We start from the raw sequence: 13,700 nt of genomic DNA on the forward strand, positions 1-13,700 counted from the left end.
ATCATAAAATTTAGCGGTTTCGGTTATTCAACTCTTGAAAGAAATGAAGACAATAGTTAGTCAACACAGAAATACTAAATCTGAAGACCAATGAACGCAAATATTTCTCTTCAAGGTTTGAAACATCAAAAAAGTTAACACATGCAACGTCGATTCGATATGGACCTAGTCCCGGGAAGAAGTAGTAGCAGTAGCAGTATTTAGCAAGTTGCAAGGCATACTGGAAATACACACTATACCTTCTGGTAGATCGAGTACAGCGTTGGCAACACTTGGTAGCCCCACTGGGACTGGGATGCGTACTTTTCGGTGGTGGATTGTCCACCGTTAGCCCCGGCGCCATTATTGGCTTGCTGTTGGCGCTGAATTTGCTGTTGCAGTTGTTGCTGTTGCTGTAGTTGCTTTTGTTGCTGAAGAAGGTCATATTGCCGATGCGTTGGGAATTCAGCAGCCGGGAGTAACGCCGAATACGGATTCGAATAAGCGGTTAACAGACGATTTTGATTATTATGGAGCTCGTTAGCAATGTAAGGTGGTATATGGTTTTGACCGATGCTAGCAGAGGGCTTCGACAAGGATTGGGACATTTGAGAGGATTGGGAATTGGGGAAAACCTTCTGCCCGTTTTGGGAACGTGGCATGTAACGATTGTGGTAGTAATTGGTGGAACTGAAATCATTGTCACGGCCAGCTCCACCGAGAAGCATCGAACTGTAGGGATCCAAGTAAGGATACAGCTGTTGACGTTGATGGTGATATTGCTGATGGAGATGAGACGAAGCAGCTGCTGGTTGGAGCAAAGCATTAGCCTGCAGGTAGCCGAACGGTTTGTAACCGTGGTAGATGTTGGTGACGGAATGCAGTCCGTGGGCACGTCATATGGCCGGTTTTGGGAAACAGCACACGCATGGATTGAGTCGATGGATGTTTGATGAGTGATAAGTTTGATTAATGATGGATGATGTTATAGTGTTAATTTGATGATGTTTGTCGGATGAAACGAGACGGAACGGGTGAAAGACAAAGACGTTTAAGTACACATGGCGTCATTTGGTCCTTATGACTACGTTAGTGCAAAAAAGCACTTAGCAGTGATGAGTGGTTCCGTGAGGGGGCGATAGTGTAGTGGTATGGCTGTACAAATCATATGAGATTGTGCGAAAAGGTTTGGGAATTGGTGAATATGTGCGAAGCAAATATTTGTTTACATATAGTGAGTGCAAATATTTGTTTACATATACTTCCGATTAACGGTTGTCTTTCACAGGTGTCATAGTTACCTTCAGTTGAAAATGTGTTCAATAAAAAACTAAATATATCGAGGCCACAAACTTTTCATATCATATAATTTTGATTAGTTCTAGTCTAATAGATGTCACCTGACAAACTTTGTGTTATATTTTGCAATGTTTTTATTTGATCAAAAATATATATGGTAAATTTAAAATTTTCAAAAGTGAAATATACGAAACAGACCCGATGTAAATCTGACGTTCCTTTCTAAAATTAAGCACGGTTGAACATTTGGGAATATTATAAGTTGAGTTTTGGAAATCTTTCATTTTAGCAAGTAAGTAGAAAAAATATCCAAACTTTTTGCAAACCACTAGAGATGACACGCATACAGGGCCGTACATTTTCATTTCATTGAAAGCATTTTCAGTCCCCAACTGACTGACTCAAGCTTTTCTTCCAATTGAAACTCTACAGTTTCGTTTCAATCCGACAAACGTTTTCCTTCATCGCAGCAAACGTAGTCTCTCATTTCTTTCGTGCTGCTTGTGCATCGCGCGTCAAAAATCAGAGCCTCGCCGCAGCGACCTGGTCTTTCAATTGGTAGTCTCTAACTTTAGGAGCTTCTTCTTCTTCTTCTTCTTCTTCTTCTTCTTCTTGGCGTAACGTCCCCACTGGGACAAAGCCTGCTTCTCAGCTTAGTGTTCTAATGAGCACTTCCACAGTTATTAACTGAGAGCTTTCTTCGCAAAATTTGCCATTTTCGCATGCGTATATCGTGTTGCAGGTACGATGATACTCTATGCCCAGGGAAGTCAAGAAAATTTCCATTACGAAAAGATCCTGGACCGACTGGGAATCGAACCCAGACACCTTCAGCATGGCTTTGCTTTGTAGCCGCGGACTCTAACCACTCGGCTAAGGAAGGCCCCTAGCTTTAGGAGCTGATTGATTCAAATGAACGACGGGGTGGCCCGTATGGTTTCTCTATCTTAATTTATTACGTAACAAGTTAAATACATGACTGTTGCAAAAAATAAGTAAAATTCAATTTCAAACATTTTGATAAATTTAAATGAAACAAAATTCTTACTCTTTCATTTCACCTTTCTTGTTCGTTGCTTTCAATCGGGTAACGAAACGAATGAGGGTGGAACGAAGAAAGACGCGACGCAGTCCTTCGTCACCATCGAGACGACACAACCAAGCCTTTGTTGAAGCAAATAAACTTGCTGCCCTGTGCATTGAAAAGGCAAATAGGCAACTATGGTAGTTTTACCAAGCTGTGTTTCAACGCAGTTTCAAAAACATTGATTTCCAAATATCGAAAAAAGTCGATGTTTTTAACGTCTATGTATGATGTTAGCAACGCCACCATATGCTCCATCCAGTCAATCATTACGATAAACACAAAGTCTAGGATCTTTTTTTAGCTTGGATTCAGGTTTCTAAGAAGTTTTAGTAATAACTGAAATATGTATGTTATTGAAATGTGTTGGGAGGACGAGTCACGAGAGTTATAACAGTTTAATTTTGCCGAAAACTACTCGGAAATTAACTTTCGCCAAGACCGTTGAAATGCTGAAGGCGATTGTACCCCGTTTGGCATAAAGTCGTTTGGCAAAAGGTCGTTTGGCAAAAAGCCGTTTGGCATAAAGTCGTTTGGCATAATGATTGAGTTAGAATGAATCAGCACCACTGATCCCATAGCAAGAAGAACATAAAGTATCGTTGAGTTGTTGCGATATACATATTTAAAAATAGTAAATTGGCAAAGAAAGTTCGCAGTTATTAATAAAGGGAACGCACATATTTTGCTGCAGATCAAGCTTTGCCCCAGTTTGTACGTAACACTTGATGAAAATTACTTGGTAGAAGAAGGAAAAATTTATTTGCAACATATTAAAAGTGTTGAGTGTCATGTACCTGGCGATATTTCCTCCATCGACCGTTCTTTCCTTCCCCCCATGCGAAGTGTGACAGCGACGGTGTGACAGAGATAGAAGAGCGAGTAAAGAGAAGAAACAATTTTTCATTTCCCATTCCACATGTAACCTTACTGATATAAAGACGCGGTTATACAATCAGTTTTACTTTTCGATCGGTGCGCGTATTCCGAAGTTTCTTTCCGCCGGTTATCATCGGTTAAGTGCGTCGGAATTCCCTGCAGAACCAGTCCGCTCGTACCGGGTTCTGTCCCACAGGTTATCGGCCCAGGAATCCGTCGAAAAGTGGTGAAGTGATTTTCTTCCGGACATTGCGTTCCAGCGTGGATTGGTGGCGTCCATTTTGTTTGGCTGTTCGGCTGCTCAGATCAACGCGTTCCTTTGTGGTGGTGCGATCCGTTATTCGCCGCGTGTGCTGAGAGCAGTAGTGCTGTTGTATTTGGCTGTGTTCGCTTCGGCGCTTGTGCTGACTGGTTCGTGTTCGTTTTCGGTGCGCGAGTGAATAGGAAGAAAATGTCCGAGAACAAGTTTCTGTTCGGACGTCTGGGTAATCAAAATTACCAGACATAGAAGCTGCGTATGGAAATGCTTCTAAAACGGGAAGACCTCTTGTCTGTGGTGGCTGACGTAAAGCCTGAGCCCGTAACCGCAGTTTGGACAAGGTCAGACCAAAACTGCCATGCAACAGTTGTGCTTTATCTCGAAGACAGTCAGTTGTGTTTGATTAAAGATGCCGAGTCGGCGAAAGACGTGTGGAATAAGTTGAAAACATACCATGAAAAGGCTACAATGACATCTTGCGTCTCGTTGTTGAAGAAGATATGTAGCCTAAACTTGTGCGAAAGTGGTGATGTTGAAAAACATTTGATTGAGCTGGAGGAGTTATTCGACCGACTCGCGTGTGCCGGACAAGCTTTGGAAGATCCGTTAAAAATCGCGATGATGCTCAGAAGCCTCCCGGATTCGTATAGCGGCCTAGTGACGGCGCTTGAAAGCCGGCCGGAGGCTGATTTGACAATGCCGTTTGTCAAACAACGACTGTTGGATGAATACCAACGAAGAGCGGAACGAAGTGTTGACATGGGTGAAAAAGTGATGAAAATGCAATCCAAAGGGCAGAAGAAGAGGTTATGTTACCACTGCCAGAAGCCCGGACATTTCCGGAAGGATTGCCGGTTGTTGCTGCAGCAGCAGCAGTCAAAGAAAAGTGAAGAAGTTCTGAAAAGTGGCAAGCAGGAAAAGAAGAAGAAAAGCGATGCGAAGCAGGTTGCAGAAAGTGATTCTCAGTTGTGTTTCACGGTTGTGAATGTCCGGCATCGGAGCTGCTGGTATATCGACAGCGGCTGCTCTAGCCACATGTCGAATGATCGCTCGTTCTTCGTGGCTATAAAACAGTATAAATATAAAGAACACGGGGCCCAGATAGCCGTAGCGGTAAACGCGCAGCTATTCAGCAAGACCAAGCTGAGGGTCGTGGGTTCGAATCCCGTCGAGGATCTTTTCGGGTTGGAAATTTTCTCGACTTCCCAGGGCATAGAGTATTTTCGTACCTGCCAGACGATATACACATGCAAAAATGGTCATTGGATTAGTAAGCTCTCAGTTAAGTGCTCATAAGAACACTGAGCTGAGAAGCAGGCTCTGTCCCAGTGGGGACGTAACGCCAGAAAGAAGAAGAAGAAATATAAAGAACAGCCTATTTTTAGAAGAAGGCAAAAATTATGATTAAATCAATAGAAGATTGGACGCCAAAAACTTTTGCTGCATAGTAAAACGAAAAGACATCAAAAATTGCGTTCAGAATCATAGCTCTTGTCCTACTTTTCCCCGAATGTCGTTTCTCTGAATGTCGGTTCCCCGAATGCCAGTTCCTAGAATGACTCGTTTCCCCAAAAAGTGATGCAGTTCAAATAGGTGCTATAATAGTCTTTAGTGGCTGGAAGGTAAACGAGCAAGAACGATAAGCAATCAAAAGAAGCTGGTATTCTGTCATTCTTGGCTATACACATGTTGGCAAAAATATTGAGGACGGTAAAACTCGAAAGAATCGCCATTTAAATAAAGAAGGGTGCATATCAGATGGTCAGTTCGCTCACCACCCTGAAATGTTTAAAGTTACGACAAGTATGAGTGCCACAAACTTTTCGGGGAAGTGGACTTTTTGTTGAAGCGGGATATTCGGGGAACTGGTACTCGGAATACTGGCGTTCGGGGTTATGACATTCGGGGAACCGACATTACGGGATAAGTAGCACAACCCATCAAAGTAACAGCAGTAATCGATTTCTCTTTTCGCTGATAACTTGAGCAGCAATGTTATAAATTGCCGCCATTTTGTCATTTGGGAACAACAAAATATCTAAAAAAAAAAGAAATCTTAAAAGAACAGCCTATGTATGAAAGAAAGTGGAATTTGTTTCATTTTCAAATGAACAGTTTTTATGCCTATAATTGGTTACATCATATTTAAAAAAATCCAATGTTTGAAAGAAGGGTAAATTAGTGCTAAATATATCAAAATCTTCAGGGCAAAACATTATTCCAATAGCGGAACTCAAAAGAAGAATTAATATTTGAAAGAAGGGTAATTCCTGCATAAATTTTAAAAGATTATTGACAATAACTCTCCTAATATGCTTTAGTGTATTCAAGAGCATATGTTTGTAGAATAAAGTGACATTTTGTATCAATTATTGTCAATTATTCACTCCAAAACAAGCCCAAATCTCATCTTAAAGAATTCTTGGTTTCAGAATCATTATGCCAAACGACTATTATGCCAAACGACCATTATGCCAAACGACTTTATGCCAAATGACCATTATGCTAAACGACTTTATGCCAAACGGCCTTATGCCAAACGACTTTATGTCAAATGACCTACCACCGCTGAAAGCGCTCTACAGTGCAACCATTTCCATCTTTCGGTGTCAACTGTTTACAAACAACAAAAGAAGACAGTGCATTGGAGGTTATCTCGTCTATTCATGCAAGATTAATAAATCATGCTTCGATTTCAAGTTGCCGGAGATGGCCGAAAAACAATTCAAGTGTTTGGCGTTTATTTGTGCACTCAAATCGAAGCAAGATGCAAAGATCCGAATGCAGCTTATCAACAAAAGGAAGAAGCAAAGGATCTCACACTTCAACAGGTTGTTGAACAGTGCAACAGCCTGGTAAACCTCAAACAGGACACCGTGCTTGTGGAAAATCCGTCGACAGTGAATTTTGTAGCCCACAATAAGTGAAAGCCATACCGGTTTAACAGTAACAGCCTTTCTCGAGATCAACTTAGAACACCCTACTGTTTCTGTGGCGGAATGCATTTCAGTAAGGATTGGCGGTTCCGCGAGCACAAGTGTCGTGACTGCGGAAAACAGGGCCACTGCTCTTGTTTCTTATCCAGTGCTTCTTCTTCTTTCTGGCGTTACGTCCCCACTGGGACAGAGCCTGCTTCTCAGCTTAGTGTTCTCATGAGTACTTCCACAGTTATTAACTGAGAGCTTACTAATCCAATGACCATTTTTGCATGCGTATATCGTGTGGCAGGTACGATGATACTTTATGCCCTGGGAAGTCGAGAAAATTTCCAACCCGAAAAGATTCTCGACCGGTGGGATTTGAACCCACGTCCCTCAGCTTGGTCTTGCTGAATAGCTGCGCGTTTACCGCTACGGCTATCTGGCCTTATCCAGTGCACTTTTTTTGGAAAAAGCCAAGTATTTAGGAACTAGAGAAAGCAGTGGAAGCAATCGACGAAAACAGTGACAGTCTGAAACATCAGCCAGGGGCGGAAGTTCATCAACGTCAAGTTTAATCGTGTTCCTCTCCGTTTGCAACTGGACACGGGATAACCCGAACCAGGCAACCCGAACCAGGAACCACGGGCGCAAGGCAACAGCAACCAGTGGATACGAGTTGGAAAGAAGGAAAAACAGAGGAAACTGAAACCGGAGCCCAAGGAGGGCGCTAAACCGAAAACAGCGAAACGTAGGAGTTTAGGCGAAGCCCTCGTTATCAAAACGGAGGAAGCGAAATACGAGGTTCTGAAGGTGATGCGAAGCACGGAGAAGCTATCACCAATGGGCGCAGACGTGCGGAGCATAAGGCGAACTAGGATTGGTGAAATGATCCTAGTCTTAAAGAAGGACGCCAAGGAAAAGGGTGCAGTCTATAAGCAACTGGCACAAGAAGTACTTGGCGACGAGGTTGATGTAAGATCTCTTACTGCTGAAGCGACTCTCCAGTGTAAAAATCTAGATTAGGTCACCGATGCAGCGGAGGTCTCGGCTGCACTCAAAGAGCAGTGTGACATCGACGTAGCCCGTAAGGCCATCCACCTTATAAAGGGCCCGCAGGGCACCCAGGTGGCGGTGATCAGGCTGCCGGTCGCAGAGGCCAACAAAGCGAAGAACTTGGGCATACTCAAGGTAGGCTGGTCGGTTTGCCGACTGAGCACACAACAGCCTCCTGAAGTTTGCTTACATTGCAGTGGGGTAGCCGCTGCACCAATCAAAGAGGCTAGCTATTGTTGGAATCCCTGGCAGCATTAAATGTAGAGCTGGCAAACGTGGGTACAGTGAGTACCTTCCGCAGAAATGGTGCAGAATCGATTATTTTTTTTTTTTTTTCCTTCTAAGCAATGGGGGGATAATCTGCTCAACAGACTCCGGACCGAGGTCCGGGAGTGTGGGGTTGGGGACCATTTACTACGTACAAGCAGTAAACAGGACTACACCCCCGACCCACTAAACCATTTCCATTGCCGCCAAACCCTTCGTCTCTCCGGGACCACCAAGAAGGCATTGCTTCGGAGAGGGGCTATTGCACATCGCATCCTCCAGGTTAGCTGCGTAGCCATGCAGCAACGAACATCGATGACACGCTTATGGGGGTCCACCAAGGTAGCATGCTGGCGCATTGCCAGCTTCCCGGGTGGTCCTCACCTCCCGTTGTCCGCTGAAGGCGGGCAGGGTCGACCACTAAGCCCGCGCCCAGCTGCACCGCAGGTATCAAGAACTGATACTGCGGGCTTCGCAATTTGACCTACTGAAGGCTCAGGCCCTATCAGCTAGCACGAGCTGGGATTGCTGACGAAGGGGCCTCCACCTGCCCCGAACAACCAGAGGCTCGTATCCACCCAGTAGGCCGGCGCCACGACAGCAGCGCTACCAGGATGTTCTCCCCGCGGCCACTTAATCGCTGTAAGGGTCGATTTCGACCGTAGGGCACCGGTATGACCTACGTAGCCGACTGCGAACCCTTGGACCACCTGTTGATTAGCGTCTGCACTAGTCACTCCTCGAGTCCACACGCCACCTCCTTTGGAGTTCCGAGACGATGTGGGTGATAGCCGATGAAACGGCATTCCAGCCAAACTCGTCTGCACACATCCTCTGGACCAAATTGTCCGGAGTCGTGTCCCGACCGCATGTGGCAAACATGCGGTCACGCATTGTGCGGAAACGCGGGCACACGAACAAAACGTGTTCCGCCGTTTCCTCTAAACCTGCACAAACTGGACATTCGGGAGAACCCGCATGACCGAAACGGTGTAGATATTGTCTAAAGCATCCATGACCCGAGAGGACCTGTGTTAGGTGGAATGTTAGTTCCCCATGGCGCCTATTGACCCAGATATCTAACCTCGGAATCAACCTGTGAGTCCACACTCCCTTGGTGGAACTGTCCCACGCACGCTGCCATTTGACCATGGAGGCCAGTCTGGCAGTCCTGCGTATGCCTCTTGTGCCGCGCATTTCGAAGCACTCTATGTCTTCCATGATAAGGATACCAATAGGCATCATACCGGTGATGACACAAAGTGCATCGTGTGACACGGTACGGTACGCGCTCGCAACCCTCAGGCACATTAGCCTATAAGTACTCTCTAGCTTGCTACGGTAGCTATCGGTACTCAAAGCCGTGCCCCAAGCCGGGCCACCATACCTCAGTATGGACGAGGCGACACTGGCCAGAAGCTTACGCTTGCTGGCGTACACCGCAGAGCTATTGGACATCATCCGGGACAGTGTCACAATAGCTGTGGAGGCTCTCTTGCAGGCATAATCGACATGGCTACCGAAGGTAAGCTTGTCGTCGATCATCACCCCCAAGTGTTTGACGGAGCGCTTCGAAGTGATTGTGCAGTCGCCTACACTGATCACCGCTTGCTGCACCGACTTTCGGTTGTTGACAACAACAGCCTCAGTTTTGTGGTGAGCCAATTCCAGTTTCCTGGAGCTCATCCACTCCTCCACAATTGCGATCGAGTGGGCTGCAGTCAATTCCACTTCTTCGATCGATTCACCGTAGACCTCCAGCGTAATATCGTCGGCAAAGCCAACGATGACCACACCAGCCGGGAATTTTAATCTCAACACCTCGTCGTACATGACATTCCATAACACCGGACCCAGGATGGAACCTTGCGGGACTCCTGAGGTTATGTGAAAGCACTTCCGACCCACCTCCGTGTCATAGACTAATACCCGATTCTGGAAGTAACTTCCGAGAATCTTGTACAGGTACTCGGGTATCCCCAGACGCAGGAGCGCATCAGCAATAGCCGCCCAGCTGGCACTATTAAATGCATTCCTTACATCCAGAGTCACTACTGCGCAGTAGCGAATACCCCTCCTCTTACGCTGGAGTGCTATCTCAGCGGTTTTCTTAACCGTCAGAATAGCGTCTACAGTGGACCTCCCTTTCCGGAAGCCGAACTGGTTGCCTGAGAGACCATTTACACCCTCGGTGTACCTCGACAGTCTGTTGAGGATGATCTTCTCGAGCACTTTCCCCACCGTGTCAATCAAGCATATTGGTCTATACGCCGACGGGTCACCGGGTGGTTTCCCCGCCTTTGGCAATAGTACCAGGCTCTGCCTCTTCCACGCATCTGGAAATACTCCCTCGTCCAGGCATATCTGCATAGCAGATCTGAACATACCGGGAGCCTCCAAGATTGCGACTTTGAGGGCCAGGTTTGGAACTCCGTCCGGACCTGGTGCCTTCCCCATGCTTAGGGATTTTGCAATCCCTACAAGTTCCTCATCAGTAACTCTATCCTCATCGCCAGCCCCAATCCCCGGCTGTCCTACAAAAGGAGGCCATGGGCTAGGGTTGTGGCGCGGGAAGAGCCCCTCGATGATCCCCTCCAGCATCTGTGGAGATTGCTCCGTAGGAGCAATTGCACCTCTTGTCTTCGCCATTACGATCCTGTAGGCATCACCCCACGGGTTCGCGTTGGCACTCTGACAAAGTCCCTCGAAGCAGGCCTTTTTGCTTGCCCTTATCTCAGACTTCAGCGCGACTTTGGCAGCGGTGAACACCGCCCGTCGTTCTTCACGCTCCTGCTCGGTACGTGCTCGCTGCATCCGTCTCCTGGCCCGTAGGCAGGCACGGCGCAGGTTCGCAATAGCTTGAGTCCACCAGTATGTCGGTGGTCTCCCATTCCTAGGGTGGACTTTTCTAGGCATGGTCGCATCGCATGCACGCGTAAGCACCGCTACCAGTTCGTCCCCGCTTAGGCCGAGTAGGTTACGCTCACGGCGGAGCGCCTCCCTAAGTACTTCATCATTGAAGTACGATGTCTTCCACCTACGAGGGCTTGGCCTTGACCTAGCCGCTTCCTCAACCCGCTGCCTGCTGTTGTTGTAGTCGATACTGTAGCGAACCGCCAGGTGGTCGCTGTGAGTGTAGGCATCGTCTACCCTCCAGTTCGAACTACTCGTTAGGCCAGGACTACAAAAAGTAACGTCGATAATCGACTCCGCTCCGTTACGGCTGAAGGTACTTTTGGCACCAACATTAGCCAGATCGACATCTAGCACGGCCAGTGCCTCTAGCAGGATTTGACCTCGCTGGTTCGTGTTACGGCTTCCCCATTCCACGGCCCAGGCATTGAAGTCACCTGCTATTACAACTGGCCTTCGCCCTGTCAGCGCGGTCGTCATACAGTCCAGCATCTGCGTGAACCGCTCGGTCGACCAACTCGGAGGCGCATAGCAGCTACAGAAGAGGACCCCGTTTACTTTGGCGATCACGAAGCCCTCGTAGGTAGTAGACACCAACTGCTGGACAGGGTATTTACCCGTTGTCCATATCGCCGCCATTTTTCCGGATCCATCCACGACCCAGTTGCCGTTGCCGGCGGGTACTCGGTATGGATCCGATATGATGGCGATGTCCGTCCCCCACTCAGCAACTGACTGGTACAGCAGTTGCTGAGCTGCGTCACAGTGGTTCAGGTTCAGCTGCGTTACCTGCACTGTGACTTTTCGTTGATGGCTCGTTTGAAGGTCGGGCACCTTGAGCCTCCCGTTGGGTGATTGTTGTTCACGGACTTGCCGGAACAAATCAAGCACTTGGGAGGGTTCTTGCAGCCTAGTGCCTTATGACCTTCCTCACCACAACGCCTGCACAACTTGGTCCTATCAGGGCCTTTACAGCCCCAGGACTTGTGTCCAGGTTCCCTGCACCTAAAGCAGATCACTGGTTGCTCATGTATGTTCAGTGAACATACTGACCAACCAACCTTGATCTTACCTACCTTAGCGGACTTATTTGCGTCTGCCACAGGTAGGTGTACTAAGGCCACCTGAGTACCTGCCGGACCTTTCCGTAGCTGAACGGCGGTGGTGGGCACCTGCACTTCGCACTGTTGCCGCAGTGCCGTGACGAGCTCTTCTGCGTTAGTGATCTCGTCAAGGTTCATCACCTTCAGAGTCACTGACTGCGTCAGAGCCCTCACTTCAACACCAGCGCCAAGGACCTCTTCCGCCAAACTTTTGTAGGCGGCGCCCTTGCGCTCCTTGTCGCGCTTAAGCTCGAGGATCATTTCACCTGTACGAGTGCGTCTGACACTGCGTACGTCGGCTCCTAGATCCGCAAGCTTCGCGTCACTGCGCATCGCCTTCAGGACTTCCGAGTACTTGGACTCTTCCGTCTTGATGATGATCGCATCACCCTTTTCGCGCTTGGCACCTACCCTCCTACCTTTCTTAGGTCTGGTATCCCTGCGCTCCTGATTCTCCTGTTTCTTCTTCTTCTTCTTCCTCACTACGGTTGTCCAGGGGGCGTCCCCCCTGCTCCGCCCTGACCTGTGGTGATGGAGGACCTCTCAAAGGTCGCAACCCCCTGTTCCCATCACTCCGTGAGGGGCCAGCCTTTTCGGCAGAATCGATTATCGACGTGACGTTTTGTAGTCCTAACCTTTTAGGTACCATGAACTGACGCGTTGATGACGGTCATACTCATAGCGATCATCAATCGATTCGCTATAGTATAATACCAGGCGTTCGGAAGGCAGCGCGATGTAACTCGACCCAAGCCCGAGGATGGAAAACAGCGAGAGACGCGAACGGAACACTCTGGACCTAAACGGTGAAGAGCTGGTTGCTGTGATATCACGAGCGTGTGATGCTTCCATGCCAAGAAAAGCCTCTCCTAGAGAGAACAGGCCGCCGGTGTACTGGTGGTACGAATTAATAGCAAATCTTCGAGCAATCTGCCTTCGGGCTAAACAAAGAATGCAACGCGCACGTACAGAAGAACAAAGAGAAGAACGCGGTGCAGCATTCAGAGAGGCAAAGTTGGCTCTCAAAAAGGAAATCAAGAGTCGAAAACGGGCATGCTTTGATAGTCTATTCGAGAGTGCCAATTCTAGTCCATGGGGTGACGCCTACAGAGTGGTAATGGCTGAGGCCAAAGGTGCCATAGCGCTCCAAGAGAAGTCACCCGAGTTGCTGCGATCGATAATCGATGTACTCTTCCCGCACCATCCCATAAGCCCATGGCCCCCAGCGCCGTATACGGCAGATGAAGGAGAAGAAGTGGCGAGAGTGACGAACGAAGAGCTGGCAGAAGTCGTTAAATCATTCACCTCAAACAAGGCACCGCCCAAGCAACCAAAAGTTCCGATAAAAGGGCATGTTTTGGCTTAAGCAGCTGCCTTTTTAAGTAATTAACCGAACTTCAGTTCACAAAAAGTTCATTTAAATTGCATAAGTAGAATGATGTTTACCATAAAGTACGGAAAAAGTTCGATTCGAACTTGTTCTGAACTTTCTAGTTGCTGATAAGTGTATGAGTTACTTTCGAGAGAATCAAGTTCTGTTAGTGTCCGTTGTGTTCTTTTAATCAGCGATATAGTTCCGTTGGAACTCAAAATCTACCAGAAGTCAACTTTTGAGTTCACTACTTAAGTAAAATCCAAACTATTGGTTGCTTGGGCGGGACCCGATGGTATCCCGAATGTTGCCTTAAAAGCGGCAGTGAACGCGGATCCGGACATGTTCAGAACCACGACGCAACGCTGCATTGATCAAGGAATCTTCCCGGATGTATGGAAGCGACAGAAATTGGTGGTATTACCAAAGGCGGGGAAACCACCAGGTGACCCGTCGGCGTATAGACCTATCTGTCTACTAGATACGACGGGCAAATTATTGGAGAGGTTAATTCTCAACAGGCTAGTACCGTATACGGAGAGTTCGGACGGCCTGTCCAACAACCAGTTTG

General features: G+C 47.5%; 1 protein-coding gene across 11 annotated transcripts in view; it reads right to left on the reverse strand.

Moving 5' to 3' along the window:
- Window positions 1-13,700, reverse strand: part of LOC5567292 (alpha-1,6-mannosyl-glycoprotein 2-beta-N-acetylglucosaminyltransferase) — a 318,648-nt gene that overhangs the window by 24,434 nt on the left and 280,514 nt on the right. For 10 of the 11 annotated variants that reach the window (XM_021837631.1, XM_021837627.1, XM_021837632.1 and 7 more), the window contains one exon: window positions 240-410. The exons of the other annotated variant lie outside the window; for it this stretch is intronic. In XM_021837631.1, coding sequence (XP_021693323.1) covers window positions 240-410 — 171 coding nt within the window. The remainder of the gene's footprint in view (window positions 1-239; window positions 411-13,700) is intronic. 11 annotated transcript variants of the gene reach the window in all.

Source organism: Aedes aegypti, chromosome 1 (assembly GCF_002204515.2).
Source record: "Aedes aegypti strain LVP_AGWG chromosome 1, AaegL5.0 Primary Assembly, whole genome shotgun sequence".
Lineage (NCBI taxonomy): Eukaryota > Metazoa > Arthropoda > Insecta > Diptera > Culicidae > Aedes > Aedes aegypti.